Source organism: Ahaetulla prasina, chromosome 18 (genome assembly GCF_028640845.1).
Source record: "Ahaetulla prasina isolate Xishuangbanna chromosome 18, ASM2864084v1, whole genome shotgun sequence".
NCBI lineage: Eukaryota > Metazoa > Chordata > Lepidosauria > Squamata > Colubridae > Ahaetulla > Ahaetulla prasina.
The window spans coordinates 9,430,426-9,449,989 of NC_080556.1; the positions used below are offsets into that span (position 1 = coordinate 9,430,426).

Here is a 19,564-nt window from a genome sequence, read left to right on the forward strand (position 1 = left end):
TAATAATAATAATAATAATAATAATAATAATAATAATAATAATAATAATAATAATAATAATATGTTATGTTATGTTATGTTATGTTATGTTATGTTATGTTATGTTATGTTATGTTATGTTATGTTATGTTATGTTATGTTATGTTATGTTATGTTATGTTAAGGGCCCTAGCAGAACCCATTTGCCAGCCCTTCCTTCTCCTTCTGCAAACGCACCAAGGGTTGGAGACCCCCAAACTCCCCACTCCCTCACACACACACACACACCAATGCCTGCACTGGAATTAATGAACGAAGCCGGGAACTTAATTACGGTGTTTGCTTGCTTATTAAAAAAGGTGGCAGGGGGTGAATGAGTGACCTTTGATTTCCCGGGGTCCACCGCCGCCCCCCTTCCCGAAAAGACCACATCCCGGGCAGATTTCCACGTTAATATTTTGTCTTAGCAACTGCAGGGACGCCTGGTAGGATTCCCACCAGCCGCCGGGGAAAAAATAAAATAAAAATGATGCCGCCCCGGAGTTTTTGAGAAACGCGTGCAATTAAAAATAATAATAAAAAAAAGAGATATATCTGCACGGCGCCGAGACGGAGGGAGATGAATCCCGCCATGAGCAGCCTTCCCCCTCCCCCGTTACAAAACCCCACGTTGTTTGCGTTGTTGTGCAGAATTTATTAGGCAAATATTTCTCGCACAGAGGTTGCTGCATAATGGGTTCCTTTGGAAGAGACACAGAGAGAATCCTCGATTTTCCCCCAGATCCTACAACCTGTCGCACTTTTTCCCAACCCTCCTACGGACTTCTTTCCTTCTGGGGTAGATGATGTATAAGATGATGCTCAGCTTTCGAGCATCATCCTATGTAAGGCAAAGGTAAAGGTTCCCCTCGCACATACGTACTAGTCGTTCCCGACTCTAGGGGGCGGTGCTCATCTCCGTTTCAAAGCCAAAGAGCCAGCGCTGTCCAAAGACGTCTCCGTGGTCATGTGGCCGGCATGACTCAACGCCAAAGGCGCATGGAACGCTGTGACCTTCCCACCAAAGGCGGTCCCTATTTTTTCTACTTGCGGTTTTTTTTTTTTACATGCTTTCGAACTGCTAGGTTGGCAGAAGCTGGGACAAGTCACGGGAGCTCACCCCCGTTATGCACAGCGCTCGGGATTCGAACCGCTCAGCTGCCGATCTTCCGATTGACAAGCTCAGCGTCTTAGCCACTGAGCCACCCCGTCCCTTAATCTTATGTAGCAGCTACTTTTCTGGGGAGGTGAAATGTGCCATTTTTTTAAGGAAGCGTGCTCCATCCCAGGGTTGCAACGACTGGGTGCAGATTTGTGCAGTTGCCGTTGGACAAATATCACTGTGTGCAAAAAATGGGCTGCACGGCCCTACTTGGAATTGTGCCAGGCCGACGGCCAACCTTCATTGCACCTTAAAGCTTCAGAAATGCGTTCGCCGATTCCACTATTATTCCATGTACTCAAATATTCCTGGCCAGCAAAGTTCGTTGTGTCTTTTTAACGCCCCCAGCAACCCTTACAATCATCATCTTCTTTTAATGACCCCATCATCCCTTGCGGGGTGAAATCTGGGCAACTGAATGGAGCTAGCAGAGTGTTTTACTGGCCAGATGCCCTTCCTGTTGCCAATGCGGAGCAGATATATTCTCATGGTGACCAGAGAGAGAGAGAGAGAGAGAGAGAGAAATATCCGTCTCTACCTAGGATCGAACTCATAGCCTCCTGATTGTGAGGCGAAAGCTCCACCTGCAGGCCACCGCACCGCTCCACCCCTTACAACGCATAAAGAAAAGTATTTCCGTCGCACATAAGATACTGTTACCGTTGGTGAGTTTTTTTTTTTCTGTATTGTTTGTTTTTAATTAAACGGGATGACAAAGCCGGAGACACGGAGAGAAAGAGGCTGATAACAAGGCTGTAAATAATTTAGAAAAGGAAAGGAAAAGAAGGTGGAAAGGAAAAGAATAGAAAAAAGTCGATCCACGGAGACATGGAGGCTTGGTGGAGCTGTTTTTTTTGGGGGCGGGGGGAGAGAGGAGAACCCAGATTTCTAAAATGCACCCGCTTTCCTTTCACGTCAGTTCCAAAGTGACTGTAAAGAAGATAGCCAGAAATAGTCTGAAGCTGCACTGGCGACTCGTCGAACCTGCGCAGGAGGATGGAGAAGAAAGAAAGAGGGGGGTGGGGAGAAAGAGAGAGAGATTTAGAAGGTGCCTCTGGGTTTAAAATTGTAATCCCTTCCCCGCTAACCACGAAAGCTGCGGATTGCTCCGTTTGGCAGGCATTGTTCTGAAGCGTGTAACGAGTGGATAGCAGAAACGGGGGCCATGCATTGCAAGGGCAGGGAAGAGAGATTCGGCCGCAAGGGGAGTCAAACCACATGCAGAAGCCCACGAGAACGAGACACGGATCCCCGAGCACGGATTCTAGAGCAGGAGGCCACCAATCTTTCGGACCTTAGGGACCACTAAATCCATAATTTTAAATCCTGCGGACCACTTAATATGATCGGCCTAATGACCGGCTGGGTGGGCGTGGCTAGGTGGTCATGTGACTGGGTGGGCGTGGCCAACTTGATGTCGCTTGCATCGAGGGAGGCCTTGCCGGCCTCTACTCGCCCCTCCCCTCCCAGCCACTCCTCGCCTGCCCGCCCGGGCTCCTTAGGGGCCCAACAGGAAGCAATTGTTGGAGCTAAGCAGCCACCGTGAGAAAGAGCTGGCAAAACAGCTGGCTCAGTTCAAATTGGATCTGGCCGAGAAGGAGGCTCAGCAGAAGCATCTCACTGAGGACTAGGAGCATAGGCTTTCCAAGCAGAGGGAAGACCTGTGGAAGTGTGAGGCCAGGTACAGGCACCTGGAGGCTCAGCGGGCTGAGATGGTCAGCCGTTCCAGGCCATGATGAAGTCCCACTGGAACAAGGCCCTCTGGCTCTTTACCACCAGCAGCACTTCCCTCCAGCCTTTGCCCAAAGCCCCACACCAGGAGGCCGAAGTAGACCCTGAATTGGAATTTCTCCCCCCCTCCCCTGCATAAGAAGACCCCAAAGGGGGAGACTCTCCGCAGCAACACAAACGTTCATTGTGCATATCTGGTGCATAGTTTGAGAACCCTGGATTTAGTGCAATATAAAAAAATGCAAATTATTTTTCTGCAGTTTTCTCGCAGACCACCAGTGGTCCACAGACCCCCAGTTGGTGACCTCTGTTCTAGAGAATTTAGGAAAGAAAACTGGGGCGGGGCAGGAGGAAAATCTCGCTAAACGTTCACGAAGCAGCAACGGAAGCACAAGGCGGACGCGGCTTACAAGGAGGCTGGGTTAGACGAGGGCGGAGGGGGGTGAGGGCGGCTTACCGTTGGAGTCTTCTGTTCCTCTTGGAATATTGGGGTTTTCTAATCAGAAAGGGGGCAGGGTGGGGAGAAAACAATAAGACGGTCATTGAGCATCGGAAAAATACATGCGAGGATGAGGTGGAATGGATAGTGGATGGGTAAGAATGGATGCTGGTGCCAGGATGAGGAATGGAAGCCGCAGGGGGGATGGTTAGAGGTTGGGGAAGGAGACGGCGGGAGGACAGACATACAGAGAGCAGGAAGAATGGCATGGCTCTGCTGGGTCCCTCCATAAAGTCAACCTTGCAGTCTTCCTACCACCCCAAGGGGGGAGGGTGTCCCTCTCTTCCAGGGAGCATGCAGCTGGAAAGACACCACGATACCCACAAGTAGGTAGGATGGGATGGTCGAACAACGAGTCGGAAGGTGGGGTGGAGATGATCCGAGATGAGCCATCAATGGAGGAAAGGGGGCTCCCCCCTACCGAACACTATCAGCCTGGTGTGGGTATCGGTGGAGCCCAAAGGGTTCTGCGCCGTGCAGCGGTACATCGAGCCGTTCAGTTCGGCCGGCACGCGTTCCAACACCAGCTCCTTTCCGTCGTGTTCGGTGCTGCCGTCCAGGAGCCGGCTCCCGACACGGGTCCAAGTGAACATGGGCTCGGGGAAGACTTCATTCTGGAACCAAGGATCCCCCCACATACAACCCCAAACAGGTCAGATCAACCAACAGCACGGGTTCTATGCAGAAGTTCTACGCAGATTCACTTATCTTCCCTACCGGTTCTCAAATGTGAGCATGCACGCTTCACTTGCACAGGCCACCTTCCGTACATGCGCAGACTTCCGCACTTGCTCTTTGCTCGCGCACACCTCCCGCACATGCGTGCAGCCTCCAAAACATGGCTAAACAGGACGGCATTAGGTCTGGGCGGGTGGACGGGGCCTACCGCAGTTGGTGCTACCAGTTTGCTCGAACCGGACATACCCGGCTGAATCCCACCACTGGTATGGTTACCGCCTTGAAGGTTCTCCTGGGGCCTTCTCATACCTGGAACCATCGCCTTCTGGCGCCTTCTCAAACCTGGAACCATCGTCCAGATGGGAAAGCAACTTAACGAGGAACCTTAACGGGTTGGACTTCAAGAGTCAAAGCGTGGCCAGAAAGCTCCTTAGAGAACCTCATCACAAAGCAATTTAATTTTCCTGCAGCAGCAAAGGCTCTTGATGAGAACATACATCTCAAATGTTGTTGTTTCAGGTGACTCTGGTTAGATAAATGTTCTCGGGAGAAGATAGAGAGAGGTTCAAAGGAGTAACAGAATAACGGAGTTGGAAGGGCCCTTGGAGGTCTTCTAGTCCAACCTCCTGCACAAGCAGGAGATTCTGTAACAGTGGTTCTCAACCTTTATAGTGCTGCGACCCCTTTAATACAATTCCCCACGATGTGGCGACCCCAACCGTAAAATTATTTTCGTTTTGAATTTATCGCGCCTGAAGCCGCATCGGCTAGCGATCTGAACTGCTTGCGATTGCCTTGAGGACGGAGGCATTAAAGCGGAGACTCCTCCCCTATTAAGTTTATCGCGCCTGAAGCCAGATTAGGCTAGCGATTGGGAGTGATTGCAGCTGGCTTGAGAGGGAGACATCAGAGCAAAGATTTCTCTTTTAATTCATCGCGCCTGAAGCCGAATTCGGCTAGCGATTTGAAGAGCCTGCAGCTGGCTTGTGGAGTCAACCATTGGAGCGCGATTCTTCGACTCGCAAGTATACTTCCCATATTTCCGATGGTCTTAGGCGACCCCTGGCAAATCGCCATTCGACCCCCAATGGGGTCCTGACCCACAGGTTGAGAATCGCTGTTCTATAACCTTTTCAGACCAATGGTTTGAGAAGTGGGTTGGACTAGAAGACCTCCAAGGTCCCTTCCAACTCTTTTAATTGCGTTAATAACTAAATTGGCATATTTAGTCTTCTTAAAAACCTCCAGTGATGGGAGCACCCACAACTTCTGGAGGCAGGCCGTTCCACTGGTGAATTGATCTGGGATAATAGAATTATGGAATAACAGAGTTGGAAGGGACCTTGGAGGTCTTCTAGTCCAATCCCTTGCTCAAGCAGGAAACCCTAGAACCTTTTCAGACCAATGGTTGTCCAATCTCTTCTTAAAAACCTCCAGTGATGAAGCGCCCATAACTTCTGGAGGCAGGTCTTAATTGTTCTAGGTTGAGAACCCTTCTTAAACTAGCTTCTCTTTTTGGATGAGGGGGACTCAAAAAATCCATCTCAGCTTTCCAGATGTGCTGGGCTGCATCCCTTGTCAAGCCCCAGCCAGCGTAGACTATGCCAGGAGCTGCAGTTTGGCAAATCCAAAGAATTTGAAGTTGAATATGGTCTTCTAACCCTGGAGGAACAGAGCAATCTTTGCCCTGATCCTGGTTCTGCAATAGTTTCTAAGCCTTTGAGGTATTTGTTTATGTTGTCGAGTACATATTAGATAATATATATAAGTATAAGCATGAATTGAATACATAAAGTGAATACAATTAAAGGGAATGATTAGTAATTTTAATGGGTTTTTTTATGGTTTTTAGGGGTTTAGTGTGCGTTTTAATTTATTATTTTTATTTTATTTTATTTAATAAAATAAAATAAATAAAATAAATGAATAATAAAAATAAATTAATTTACGGGCCAAATTGAATAGGTTTTTAATGGGTTTTTTAACTGTATATTGATTGTATATTGCATGTATTATTGTGTTTTTACCTGGCTGGAAACCGCCCTGAGTCCTTCAGGAGAAGGGCGGTATAGAAATTAAATAATAATAATAATAATAATAATAACAACAACAACAATAACAACAACAACAACAACAACAACAACAATAATAATAATAATAATAATAATAATAATAATAATATATTATAATAATATAATATAATATTATTATAATATTATATTATAATATAATAATAACCTTTCGCCGCGAGCTTAAAACATATCTATTCTTTCGAGCAGGACTGGCTTAATAGGGTTTTTAAATATGAATTTTACTGGGGTTTATTTTATATTTTGTATTGTATTTTAAATTTAGGCTATTGGAATAAGTTTTTTAAATATTGTTTTTATTGAAATGTATCGTTTTTATTTTATCTGCCTGTTCACCGCCCTGAGTCCCCCGGGAGAAGGGCGGTATACAAATTAAATTATGATGATGATGATGATGATGATGATGATGATGATGATGATGATGATGATGATGATGACAGGGACAGTAGGCACGCTGGTGCTCTTATGCACGCCCCTTACAGACCTCTTAGGAATGGGGTGAGGTCAACAGTAGACAGTCTTAGGTTAAAGTTTTGGGGGTTTGGGGATGAGACCACAGAGTCTGGTAGTGCATTTCAGGCATTAACAACTGTTGCTGAAGTCGTATTTTCTGCAATCGAGTTTGGAGCGGTTCGCTTTAAGTTTGTATCTATTGTGTGCCCGTGTATTGTTGTGGTTGAAGCTGAAGTAGTCATTGACAGGTAGGACAATATAGCAGATGGTTTTATGAGCTACGCTTAGGTCAGACCGAAGGCGTTGTAGTTCTAAATTTTCTAAGCCCAGAATTTCAAGTCTGGTGGCATAAGGTGTTTTGTTGCGAGCGGAGGAGTGGAGGATTCTTCTTGTGAAATATTTCTGGACGCGCTCAATTGTATGAATGTCCGATATGCAGGGCGGGTTCCAGACAGACAAATTGTATTCGAGAATTGGTCTAGCAAATGCAGAGGTGAATAGGAAAGAGTTGAATTGTTGAGGCCTCTCTAAGGCCAGGGTGTCAAACTCGATTTCATTGAGGGCCGCATAAGGGTTGTGTTTGACCTCGGGGGCAAGGGGGCTAGGATGGCCCTGGCCAGATTGACATCACTCGTGTCGGGAGGCCCGAGCGCTCTGCCAGTGAAAATGGGCCCCTGAGCTCTGTTTTCGGCTGCGACTGCCTCCTGGAACCCTCTGCCAGCGAAAATGGAGCTTGGGGGGGAAGGGGGAGCATGCGGCCCTCCTAAGCTCCATTTTTGCGGGCAGAAGGATCACGGTGGCCCCGTGGGCCAGTTCTAAACACTCTGTGGGCCAGTTCTGGCTCCTCTGGCCTTGAGTTTGACACCCCTGCTGTAAGGAAAGGCCTTCTCTCCTTCTGCTGTGTTCTCACCCCTCTGTTCACCCAACTGGAGACCCACCTCAGGGACAGGTGTGAGAATAGATTGGTTTCCCCTTTACTAGCAAGATCCAGGGTGTCACACTTGGTCCTTGAAGGATTGTTGTGTGCTACACTGATGGAGAACTGGCCCCTTTGGCTTGGAACATGTTTCTACAACATCTGGGTGAAGACCATCCATCCATTCCAAAGCTCACCAACGTTACACAAGATGCTTGGGAGTGGCACAGCATATCCCCATCCCACCCTTCGCAAAACATGTGTGAAGAACTACACATACACACCGAGGTGAAATTCAGCAGGTTCTGACGAACCGGTAGAGGAAATTTTGAGCAGTTCGGAGAACCAGCAAATACCACCTCTGGCTGGCCCCAGAGTGGGGAGGGAATGGGGATTTTGCAGTATCCTTCCCCTGGAGTGGGGAGGGAATGGGGATTTTGCAGTATCCTTCCCCTGGAGTGGGAAGGGAATGGGGATTTTGCAGTATCATTTCCCTGCCCACTGAGCCATGGCCACAGAACCGGTAATAAAAAAATTTGGATTTCACAACTGCATGCACAGCTTTTGTCCCTTTTTCCAGCAGCCTCCCAGTGTGTTAGTTTTCAAGTCACACACCTGGCAGGAAAAAAAAATGCAACCTTCCAGGACTATCAATTTATCTGACTCTTAGCTGCCATGACACACACATACAAACACACACGCACACAAACAAACACCCCTTTGTGTTTGCAAGACCAGTTAGTCACAGCAAGCAAATTAATGCGGGTGTTTCTTTCACGGTTGGCTGATCTTCGGTACACAATTGTCTGTCTTTGTCGTTTAAAAACAAACAAACAAAAAATCCTATTAAATTATCCCCAGAAATGACCTAAAAGACGAATACCTAAACCAGGGATGGCAAAACCTTTCGACGCCGAGTGCCCAAATTGGAACGTGCATGTGTGCGCGCACGTGCGGGAGCCCCAGAAACTCAAAGACCATCTGGCCGGTGCGCATGCAAGCGGTGGCCACTTGGTCTTCTGGTTTCAGGCGCGCACGCGCATGCATGCAAAGGCCAGATGGGTCTTTGCGTGTGTCGGAAACCCGAAGATCAGCTGGCTGGTACGTGCATGCACACCAGCCAGTTGTTGTTTGGGTTTCCTGGGCTCTGGCATGCGCGAAGATCAGGTGGCTGCAAGTTTGCCATCACGGACCTAAACGGTTCATACAAACCAAGGAGGTCTGAGCTAAGGCAAGGGCAGCGGTGAAATCTGTCCGAACTGGTAGCGCTGCTATCTGGCTTCCGAACTGGTAGCGCCACGGCCGGGAGGCTCGCCCCACCCACCGCGACGTCATTACACCCCATTTTTTTACCTTCTGTGCATGCGCGAATAGAGAGCACTCTCGTGTTTTCCCGCTCCCGAACCGGTACCGAAGGTAAGTGGATTTCACCACTGGGCAGGGGGCTGGATTTTGGGGAGTGGGGCGGGAGGGGGCGGAGGGATGAGCGTCATACACACCTGAAACCCTTGGACCAGGATACGGACTGTGTCTCCAACGCGGGCTCTTGTTGGGGTCATCAAAATTTTGGGACCCTTTGGAGCCACTGCAGGAAAGAAGAAATGGGTTAATCCTTGGTGTTCTCCTGGGGTCCTACCTGCCTCCCCCTCCCCATTTTTCCACCCTCCCTGCGAGGCGTGACGACGTTTGAACGTGTCAGAGATACTCTGCCTTTAACATAATAATATGGCTAGTCCTTGACTTACGAGCGCCACAATGGAGCTCAAAATTTATGCTGCCGCGTGAGACGGTTGTCGAGTTTTACAACTTTTCCGGCCACAGTTGTGAAGCGAATCACAGCGATTTTTTTAAAATTAGTCACATGGTCACTAAGCGAATCTGGTTTCCCCCACTGTCGCAAAAGGGGACCTGGTGACCTGGGGGGACAGTGTGACTGTCATAAATACGAGCCAGTGGCCAAGCGTCTAAATTTGGATCACGTGACCATGGGGAGTTGTAAGTGTGAGAAACGGTACTAAGCCACTTTTTTTTCAGTGCTGTTGTATCTTTGAACGGTCACTAAATGAACTGTTGTAAGTCGAGGACTATCTGAATGTGAAAGGGATTGTGTATGCTTTCTACACCCGCAACACCCAAGATGGTTGTTATGCGAGGCCAGTTCCAGCCATCCATAACAAGGTTAAACACACATTGTGTAAATAGCAAACACCCGTCCCCATTTTTCTCCAATTGTTTGCGGAGAGATGGAGGGGTTTTTCTCCTTCTCTCCTGTCCTGATCCTAGGACAATTGACCTGCAATCCAGAGGTGGATGGGATAACCTCCCACCTTGCCACAAAATTTAGAAATGTTGCTCCTGGTGCTGGTAACATGTTCCTTTCTCTGCTGTTGCCAGGGGTGGGATTCAGGCGGTTCGGACAAGTTCAGGTAAACCAGATGCTAATTTTACATCTGGTTCGCCGAACAGGTAGTTGCAAGGACTGGCTGGCCACGCCCTCCCCGCCCCGCCCAGGAGTCTCCACACAGCCCGTTTTGGATGCCAGGTAAGTGCAGGGCCCGTACTGAGGTTTCTGGGAGGGCAAAAAACGGGCCTCTCTGAAGTTTCAGAAGTCCAGAAATGGGTCCATTTCTAGCCTCTGGAGGGCCTCCGGAGCCCGGGGGAGGCCTTTTTCGCCCTTCCAGAGGCTCGAGGAAAGCCTCCAGAGACTGGGAAGAACAAAAACACCCCTCCACCTTGGTGCAGGAGGCTGAGTAGGCCACACCCACCATGGCCACGCCCACCCAGCAACTGGGCGGAGAACCGGTTGTTAAAATTTTTGAATCCCACCCCTGGCTGTTGTCCTCTTGGCTTGGAACAACGTTAACTAGTGAAGGGACCAAAGTATGAAGAAATGGAATGTAGGAGAGAGAGAGAGAGAGAGAGAAAGAGAGAGAGAGAGAGAAGGAGATAGAGAGAGAGAGAGAGAGAGGGAGAGAGGAAACTTTATTATCTTTTAGAGAAAAGGCAATGGTACCCAAAATAAGAAACCAGATTTCTCCAGTTTCGTTGCCTTCAGAAAGGCTGGACTGTGATTTCCAGATGTCCAAGGTCGTAGGTCTTGGAAGTTTTTAAGAGTGGACATCTCCACTTCATTCTGAAACCTTGAGTTTGCTCTGACACAATGGTCAAAATTGTAGCTTGGTTTGCTTCCAGACTGGGGTGGGGGGATGGGTGGACTTCAAGCCAGAAGAATTCTGGGATTAAAAATGGCAAACTGTTCTGGTCCAATAGTGGTCAATGAAGGATCTCGTGTAAGGTTGTAAGAAGTGAGAATGAAACCTCAGTTTTGTCTATTCATGGTTGACCGTCAAAGACTTGGATAAGAGGTGAACTTCACCTACATCATCACAAGACCCTTAGCTGTGACACACCCCTGACCCATCACAAGTCCCTCACTTGACACAACTCACACCTGACCCATCACAAGACCTTGACCTGATGTGACCTCACCATCACAAGACCTACGGACCACACAAAGCCCTTAAACAAGCAGAAGAACGCCAATGTTGACATCCCCTAAATCAGTGGTTCTCAACCTTTATAGTGCTGCGACCCCTTTAATACAATTCCCCATGATGTGGCGACCCCAACAACAAACTGGGTCCTCGTTTTACCGACCTCGGAAGGACGGAAGGCTGAGTCAACTTTGAGTCTGGTGAGACTCAAACTGCCGAAGTGCTTGCTGGCAGCCGGCAGTCAGCAGAATTAGCCTGCAATACTACTTTCTAACCACTGTGCCGCTGCGGCTCTCTGCAAGAGTCATAAGTATGAAACGTGGTCCTAAGTCACTTTTTTTCAGTGCTGTTGTAACTTCGAACGGCCACTGTGAACTGTTGTATGTCGAGGACTAGCTGTCAGCTTTGGAAGCGATACTAAGTGCTACCACTTTCTCATGTGTGGGAAAGTAGGAGGGGGGGATTTAGTAGAAGGATAACCATTAGACATAATAGCATTCTTCCTGTCGGTCAAGGTCAGGCCGGTCCTGCATCTGGAGAAGGAGTGGTCGGAGTGATGTCTCGAGATGGGACGGTTGGCGATTGGAGCATGTGATCGACTGCGGAGTCAGGGGATGGTTTTGGGGGTTTTGATTAACTCAGGGAAAACCCGGACCTCTCAGATTTGGGTTTTCCCAGATGTGCCAGTTTACATATCCTAGTAAAAGAACTTTGAAAGATGCTTGCTTCAGAGTTTTTACTTGGAGTTGGAGTTGACACTAGCTGTGACTGAGCCCACATTTCGATCATGGCAGTCGTGAGGCAGGTTACGTGACATGATGGGGTCTGATTTTTGCGGCAGGCGTTAAACCAACACGGCCGTCATAAAGCAAGCACCAGAATCCTTTGGTTGTTTGTTACGGGACATTTTTTTGCTGGAAACTTTAAATTAAAGTTTAAAGTTTAAGTTAAACTTTAAACTTTAACGGCCCAAAAATGAATAAATAAATAAATAAATTCATAAGGTAAAGGTAAAGGTTCCCCTTGCACATATGTGCTAGTTTTTGCCGACTCTAGGGGGCGGTGCTCATCTCCGTTTCAAAGCCAGAGCCACAGCACTGTCCGAAGACATCTCTGTGGTCATGTGGCCGGCATGACTCAACGCCAAAGGCGCACGGAACGCTGTTCCCTTCCCACCAAAGATGGTCCCTATTTTTTCTACTTGCATTTTTTACGTGCTTTCAAAACCGCTAGGTTGGCAGAAGCTGGGACAAGTAATGGGAGCTCACCCCATTACACGGCAGCACTAGGGATTCGAACTGCTGAGCTGCCGACCTTTCGATCGACAAGTCTCAACGTCCTAGCCCCTGAGCCACCACATCCCTTTCATGGGACGCTGCAAATGTTGTTGGGTGCCAAAATGTGGCCATATGACACTGGGTTGTGTGTGGGGGTGGTCGTTGTATCTTCGGTCCCTAAGTAACTAGCCCTAAGTTGAGGGCTAACTAATATACAAAAACAAAGAGGGTGAATTCCTGCAAGGAATTAAGGAATTAATTAAACCTATTAAAGATTAATCATCATTATCTAACTGAGGTTAAAATGGTCTCATCTAGTAGTGGTATTCAGCCGGTTCTGTCCGGTTCAGGCGAATTAGTAGCGGCGGCTGTGGGAAGCTCTGCCTACCCACCCGGACGTCATCACGTCCCGTTTTTGACGCTCTGCACAAGCGCGTGCACGCATTTGCGAACCGGTAGTGAAAGTAAAGGGACAAGGTGGCTCAGGGGCTAGGACGTTGAGCTTATTGAGCGAAAGGTCAGCAGATCGGCGGTTCGAATCCCTAGTGCTGCCGTGTAACGGGGTGAGCTCCTGCTACTTGTCTCAGCTTCTGCCAAGCTAGCCGTTTCAGAAGCACGTAAAAAATGCAAGTAGAAAAAATAGGGACCACCTTTGGTGGGAAGGGAACAGCGTTCCGTGCACCTTTGGTGTTGAGTCATGCCGGCCACATGACCACGGAGACGTCTTCAGACAGCGCTGGCTCTTCGGCTTTGAAACGGAGATGAGCTCCGCCCCCTAGAGTCGGCAACGACTAGCACGTATGTGCGAGGGGAACCTTTACCTTTACCTTTTTTAGTGAAGGTAAGTGCCTACCACCCCTGATCTCATCTTAGCCTGTTGGGGTGAGAGCATCCGTTGGATGGTAAGTTGGGTGGAGGCAGCACTCGGCTCCACGAGGGTTGCTTTTGGGGGAGCCCAAGGATTGAAAAGCAAGGATGCCACTTCAGTTTGGTCACGGTTCCTAGCTTGCCAACAGTTTTAGGAGCTCAGCAATGCTTGTCTCAAATAATAGAGCAATTTTCGAGACTCCCTTCTGCTCAAAAGCCGGCCGGCCGTTCGAAAAAAAATCCAGATAGAACCCAAGAGCTATATAAACCGTCTTTAAGAGATATCAAAGCAAAAACGGATGTTAAATATAATTTAAAAGGACACCTTAAAAAGTCTTCTGCAGAGATGCAGGCCATAAGGGCTGGAGGAGGAAGAGACAGGAAACACCCGTCCCCATTTTTCTCCAATTGTTTGCGGAGAGATGGAGGGGTTTTTCTCCTTCTCTCCTGTCCTGATCCTAGGACAATTGACCTGCAATCCAGAGGTGGATGGGATAACCTCCCACCTTGCCACAAAATTTAGAAATGTTGCTCCTGGTGCTGGTAACATGTTCCTTTCTCTGCTGTTGCCAGGGGTGGGATTCAGGCGGTTTGGACAAGTTCAGGTAAACCGGATGCTAATTTTACATCTGGTTCGCCGAACAGGTAGTTGCAAGGACTGGCTGGCCACGCCCTCCCCGCCCCGCCCAGGAGTCTCCACACAGCCCGTTTTGGATGCCAGGTAAGTGCAGGGCCCGTACTGAGGTTTCTGGGAGGGCAAAAAACGGGCCTCTCTGAAGTTTCAGAAGTCCAGAAATGGGTCCATTTCTAGCCTCTGGAGGGCCTCCGGAGCCCGGGGGAGGCCTTTTTCGCCCTTCCAGAGGCTCGAGGAAAGCCTCCAGAGACTGGGAAGAACAAAAACACCCCTCCACCTTGGTGCAGGAGGCTGAGTAGGCCACACCCACCATGGCCACGCCCACCCAGCAACTGGGCGGAGAACCGGTTGTTAAAATTTTTGAATCCCACCCCTGGCTGTTTTCCTCTTGGCTTGGAACAACGTTAACTAGTGAAGGGACCAAAGTATGAAGAAATGGAATGTAGGAGAGAGAGAGAGAGAGAGAGAGAGAGAAGGAGAGAGGGAGAGAGGAAATTTATTATCTTTTAGAGAAAAGGCAATGGTACCCAAAATAAGAAACCAGATTTCTCCAGTTTTGTTGTCTTCAGAAAGGCTGGACTGCGATTTCCAGATGTCGTAGGTCTTGGAAGTTTTTAAGAGTGGACATCTCCACCTCATTCTGAAACCTTGAGTTTGCTCTAACACAATGGTCAAAATTGTAGCTTGGTTTGCTTCCAGACTGGGGCGGGGGGATGGGTGGACTTCAATCTAGAAGAATTCTGGGATTAAAAATGGCAAACTATTCTGGTCCAGTAGTGGTCAATGAAGGATCTCGTGTAAGGTTATAAGAAGTGAGAATGAAACCTCAGTTTTGTCTATTCATGGTTGACCGTCAAAGACTTGGATAAGAGGTGAACTTCACCTACATCATCACAAGACCCTCAGCTGTGACACACCCCTGACCCATCACAAGTCCCTCACTTGACACAACTCACACCTGACCCATCACAAGACCCTTGACCTGATGTGACCTCACCATCACAAGACCTACGGACCACACAAAGCCCTTAAACAAGCAGAAGAACGCCAACGTTGACATCCCCTAAATCAGTGGTTCTCAACCTTTATAGTGCTGCGACCCCTTTAATACAATTCCCCACGATGTGGCGACCCCAACCATAAAATTATTTTCGTTTTGAATTTATCGCGCCTGAAGCCATATTGGCTAGCGATCTGAACTGCTTGCGATTGCCTTGAGGATGGAGGCATTAAAGCGGAGACTCCTCCCCTATTAAGTTTATCGCGCCTGAAGCCAGATTAGGCTAGCGATTGGGAGTGATTGCAGCTGGCTTGAGAGGGAGACATCAGAGCAAAGATTTCTCTCTTTTTTAACTCATCGCGCCTGAAGCCGAATTCGGCTAGCGATTTGAAAAGCCTGCAGCTGGCTTGTGGAGTCAACCATTGGAGCGCGATTCTTCGACTCGCAAGTATACTTCCCATATTTCCCATAAGAGCACCAGCGTGCCTACCGTTCCTGTCCTAATGTTCTCTTTGATTGTATCCAATTTCATAAAGTTAATACATACTTATGCTTATATATCTGCTTATATATCATATAGTTATTTCATGCTTATGCTTATATATACTGTTGTGACAAATAAATAAAATAAAATAAATAAATAAATAAAAAACCTGGTAATGAAACATTTGGAAACCACTCTCACCTTACACCAGAGCAGTGGTGAAATCCATTTTTTTTTTACTAACTGTTCTGTGGACGTGGCTTGGTGGGCATGACAGGGGACCGATATTGCAAAATCCCCATTCCCTCCCCACTCCTGGGGGAAGAATATTGCAAAATCCCCATTCAGATATTGCAAAATCCCCATTCCCTCCCCACTCCTGGGGGAAGGATATTGCAAAATCCCCATTCCCTCCCCACTCCTAGGGGAAGAATATTGCAAAATCCCCATTCAGATATTGCAAAATCCCCATTCCCTCCCCACTCTTGGGGGAAGGATATTGCAAAATCCCCATTCCCTCCCCACTCCTGGGGGAAGGATATTGCAAAATCCCCATTCAGATATTGCAAAATCCCCATTCCCTCCCCACTCCTGGGGGAAGGATATTACAAAATATCCATTCCCACCGAGGTGGTATTTGCTGGTTTTCCAAACTATTCAAAATTTCTGCTACCGGTTCTCCAGAACCTGTCAGAACCTGCTGGATTTCACCCCTGCTCCAGAGCTACAGATATTCACCGCAATCCCTTAGATTGAGGCGCCCATGATAAACCTACTAATTCCATGCCTGAAGTGCCTGGATCCTTTTGGGATCTGAAGACACAGGTTCTTCATACCCTACAGAACAGTTCAAAGAAAGCCCATCTTTTTTAGAGTAGTTCTTCACTTGGTCGATATACCGTAGTGGGCAAAATTGTGGAAACCTTTTGGGAAAAGTGCATTTTCTAAAACTAGCTAATAACACCACTTTTTTTTTTTTTGGGAGTAGTACCATAAAATTATATATCGATGGAAAGATAATTTAATCGAGAATGTAATGCAATCACTTTTATGATTTGCTATTACAATACCAGTTACAGTATAAAGAAGAAAAGTGAAACTTGTAGAAAAAACGAGATATACAAAAAGGATCACCATAGAAAAAACGAGATATGCTAAAATGATCACTATGTCAACTAATACTTCGTTGGGTCACCTTTAGCTTGAATGACGGCCTTACAACGTCTTCCCAAGGAGTGAACCAAGTCTTTGAGTTCTGCAGCTGTTACAATGTGAAACCAAGATTGAAGGATGGCTTCTATTAACTGGGTTTCATTGCTGGGTTGCTTCTGACTAGTCTGGGCTGTTCCCAGGCCATTCCAGCAGTGGAATAGGGAACCTTGAAACTCCCAAAGGAAAAAAAAAGTGGTGTTATTAGCCATCAAACCTCAAAACTGCGCAACTTGGGCGTTCTCCTGGATGGATGGTTGTCTTTTGAAGACCATTTGACGACCGTATCCAGGAGAGCTTTTTATCAGGTTTCCCTGATCCGCCAGTTGCGCCCCTTCCTTGACCGGGATGCCTTATGCACGGTCACTCATGCTCTGGTTACCTCTCGCTTGGATTACTGCAATGCTCTCTACATGGGGCTCCCCTTGAAGAGCACCCGGAGGCTCCAGTTGGTTCAGAATGCAGCTGCGCGGGTGATAGAGGGAGCCTCTCGTGGCTCCCATGTGACACCAGTCCTGCGCAGGCTGCACTGGCTACCTGTGATCTTCCGGGTGCACTTCAAGGTGTTGATTACTACCTTTAAAGCGCTCCATGGCTTAGGGCCGGGTTACTTACGGGACCGCTTACTGCTACCAATTGCCTCCCACTGACACGTGCGCTCTCACAGAGAGGGACTCCTTAGGGTGCCGTCCGCCAGACAATGTCGGCTGGCGGCCCCCAGAAGTAGGGCCTTCTCTGTGGGGGCTCCCACCCTATGGAATGAGCTTCCCCCAGGACTTCACCAACTTCCGGACCTTCAAACCTTCCGCCGTGAGCTGAAGACATATTTGTTCATCCGCGCAGGTCTGGCATAGGGTTTGATTTTATCTGGTTTTAATTTGAGTGGGTTTTATTCTTTTAATCGTATTTTTAACATGGGCCAAATGGAATCTGTATTTATTTTGTTTGGTGTTTTTATCTGGCTGTAAACCGCCCTGAGTCCTTCGGGAGAAGGGCGGTATAAAAATTTGATTAATAAATAAAATAAAATAAAATAAAAATACACTTTTCCCAATAGGTTTCCACAATTTTGGCCACTACTGTGTGGCTCACCTACTAAGAAGGCAGTTGGCACCTCCTGAGTTGCAGGTTTTAGAACTAGAGCTCAATCCAAGGTCCTTAGCTTGAAGGATGGTGTGGTGATGGGTCTCAGGTCTTGGCACTGAAAAACAAACAAACCAAAAACCACCGAATCTGACCAGTTGGCAGAATGGGTTGCTTGGTAGACTATTTTTCCCAGCAGGAAGAATTTGCAGGACTGTCGCTGAGTCAAAACTCCAGGCTTCACTGGAGCTCTCCGCGGTGCTGAAACATCAGCTCCCTTGAGTACCCATCGCGCCGAGGTAGAACTTTAGAGAGGTTGCCAAGAGTTCATTAATACTGACTGTAAAAGCAAACATCTCTCTCTGACCAAAGGCTTCACATTAAGGTGAATGTATCACTCTACTAAAAAGCGAGTTCTTATGTCCTGAAGACCAATGAAGAAGACCATTTGACGACCGTATCCAGGAGAGCATTTTATCAGGTTTCCCTGATCCGCCAGTTGCGCCCCTTCCTTGACCGGGATGCCTTATGCACGGTCACTCATGCTCTAGTTACCTCTCTCTTGGATTACTGCAATGCTCTCTACATGGGGCTCCCCTTGAAGAGCACCCGGAGGCTCCAGTTGGTTCAGAATGCAGCTGCGCGGGTGATAGAGGGAGCCTCTCGTGGCTCCCATGTGACACCAGTCCTGCGCAGGCTGCACTGGCTACCTGTGATCTTCCGGGTGCACTTCAAGGTGTTGATTACTACCTTTAAAGCGCTCCATGGCTTAGGTCCGGGTTACTTACGGGACCGCCTACTGCTACCAATTGCCTCCCACCGACACGTGCGCTCTCACAGAGAGGGACTCCTTAGGGTGCCGTCCGCCAGACAATGTCGGCTGGCGGCCCCCAGAAGTAGGGCCTTCTCTGTGGGGGCTCCCACCCTATGGAATGAGCTTCCCCCAGAACTTCGCCAACTTCCGGACCTTCAAACCTTCCGCCGTGAGCTGAAGACATATTTGTTCATCCGCGCAGGTCTGGCATAGGGTTTGATTTTATCTGGTTTTAATTTGAGTGGGTTTTATTCTTTTAATCGTATTTTTAACATGGGCCAAATGGAATCTGTATTTATTTTGTTTGGTGTTTTTATCTGGCTGTAAACCGCCCTGAGTCCTTCGAGAGAAGGGCGGTATAAAAATTTGATTAATAAATAAAATAAAATAAAATAAAAATACACTTTTCCCAATAGGTTTCCACAATTTTGGCCACTACTGTGTGGCTCACCTACTAAGAAGGCAGTTGGCACCTCCTGAGTTGCAGGTTTTAGAACTAGAGCTCAATCCAAGAAGGTCCTTAGCTTGAAGGATGGCGCGGTGATGGGTCTCAGGTCTTGGCACTGAAAAAAAACAAACCAAAAACCACCAAATCTGACCAGTTGGTAGAATGGGTTGCTTGGTAGACTATTTTTCCCAGCAGGAAGAATTTGCAGGACTGTCGCTGAGTCAACACTCCAGGCTTCACTGGAGCTCTCCGCGGTGCTGAAACATCAGCTCCCTTGAGTACCCATCGCATCGAGGTAGAACTTTAGAGAGGTTGCCAAGAGTTCATTAATATTGACTGTAAAAGCAAACATCTCTCTCTGACCAAAGGCTTCACATTAAGGTGAATGTATCACTCTACTAAAAAGCGAGTTCTTATGTCCTGAAGACCAATGAAGAAGACCATTTGAAGCAGCGGTGGATTTCACATTATGTTACTACCTGTCTTGTCCCACTCCTCCTCTGACGGCCAGGTCGGGGAAGTCCGTATCAAGCGTGGCTGCAAAGCCTCTGCAGCTTTGCCAAAGTTCTGTCAGAGTTCTCAGGGCAGGCAGGAGACCAGGATGTGACTTCAGCAATCCAAGTTAGACTTTGCCTGACTCAAAGAATGCCAGAAAGCAGATCCTTCATATAGGCCATGGGGTGTGGCTCCATGACTCAGCACTTATC

At 47.8% G+C, this 19,564-nt stretch overlaps 1 protein-coding gene across 1 annotated transcript in view; it reads right to left on the reverse strand.

The window, feature by feature from the left end:
• Nucleotides 1-2,035: 2,035 nt before the first annotated feature.
• Nucleotides 2,036-19,564, reverse strand: part of IGSF21 (immunoglobin superfamily member 21) — a 255,270-nt gene continuing 237,741 nt past the window's right edge. Inside the window, exons 7-10 of the mRNA XM_058161397.1 lie at nt 9,047-9,132; nt 3,832-4,024; nt 3,369-3,407; nt 2,036-2,164 (exon numbers count right to left, since the gene is read on the reverse strand). Coding sequence (XP_058017380.1) covers nt 2,091-2,164; nt 3,369-3,407; nt 3,832-4,024; nt 9,047-9,132 — 392 coding nt within the window. The 3' untranslated portion in view covers nt 2,036-2,090. The remainder of the gene's footprint in view (nt 2,165-3,368; nt 3,408-3,831; nt 4,025-9,046; nt 9,133-19,564) is intronic.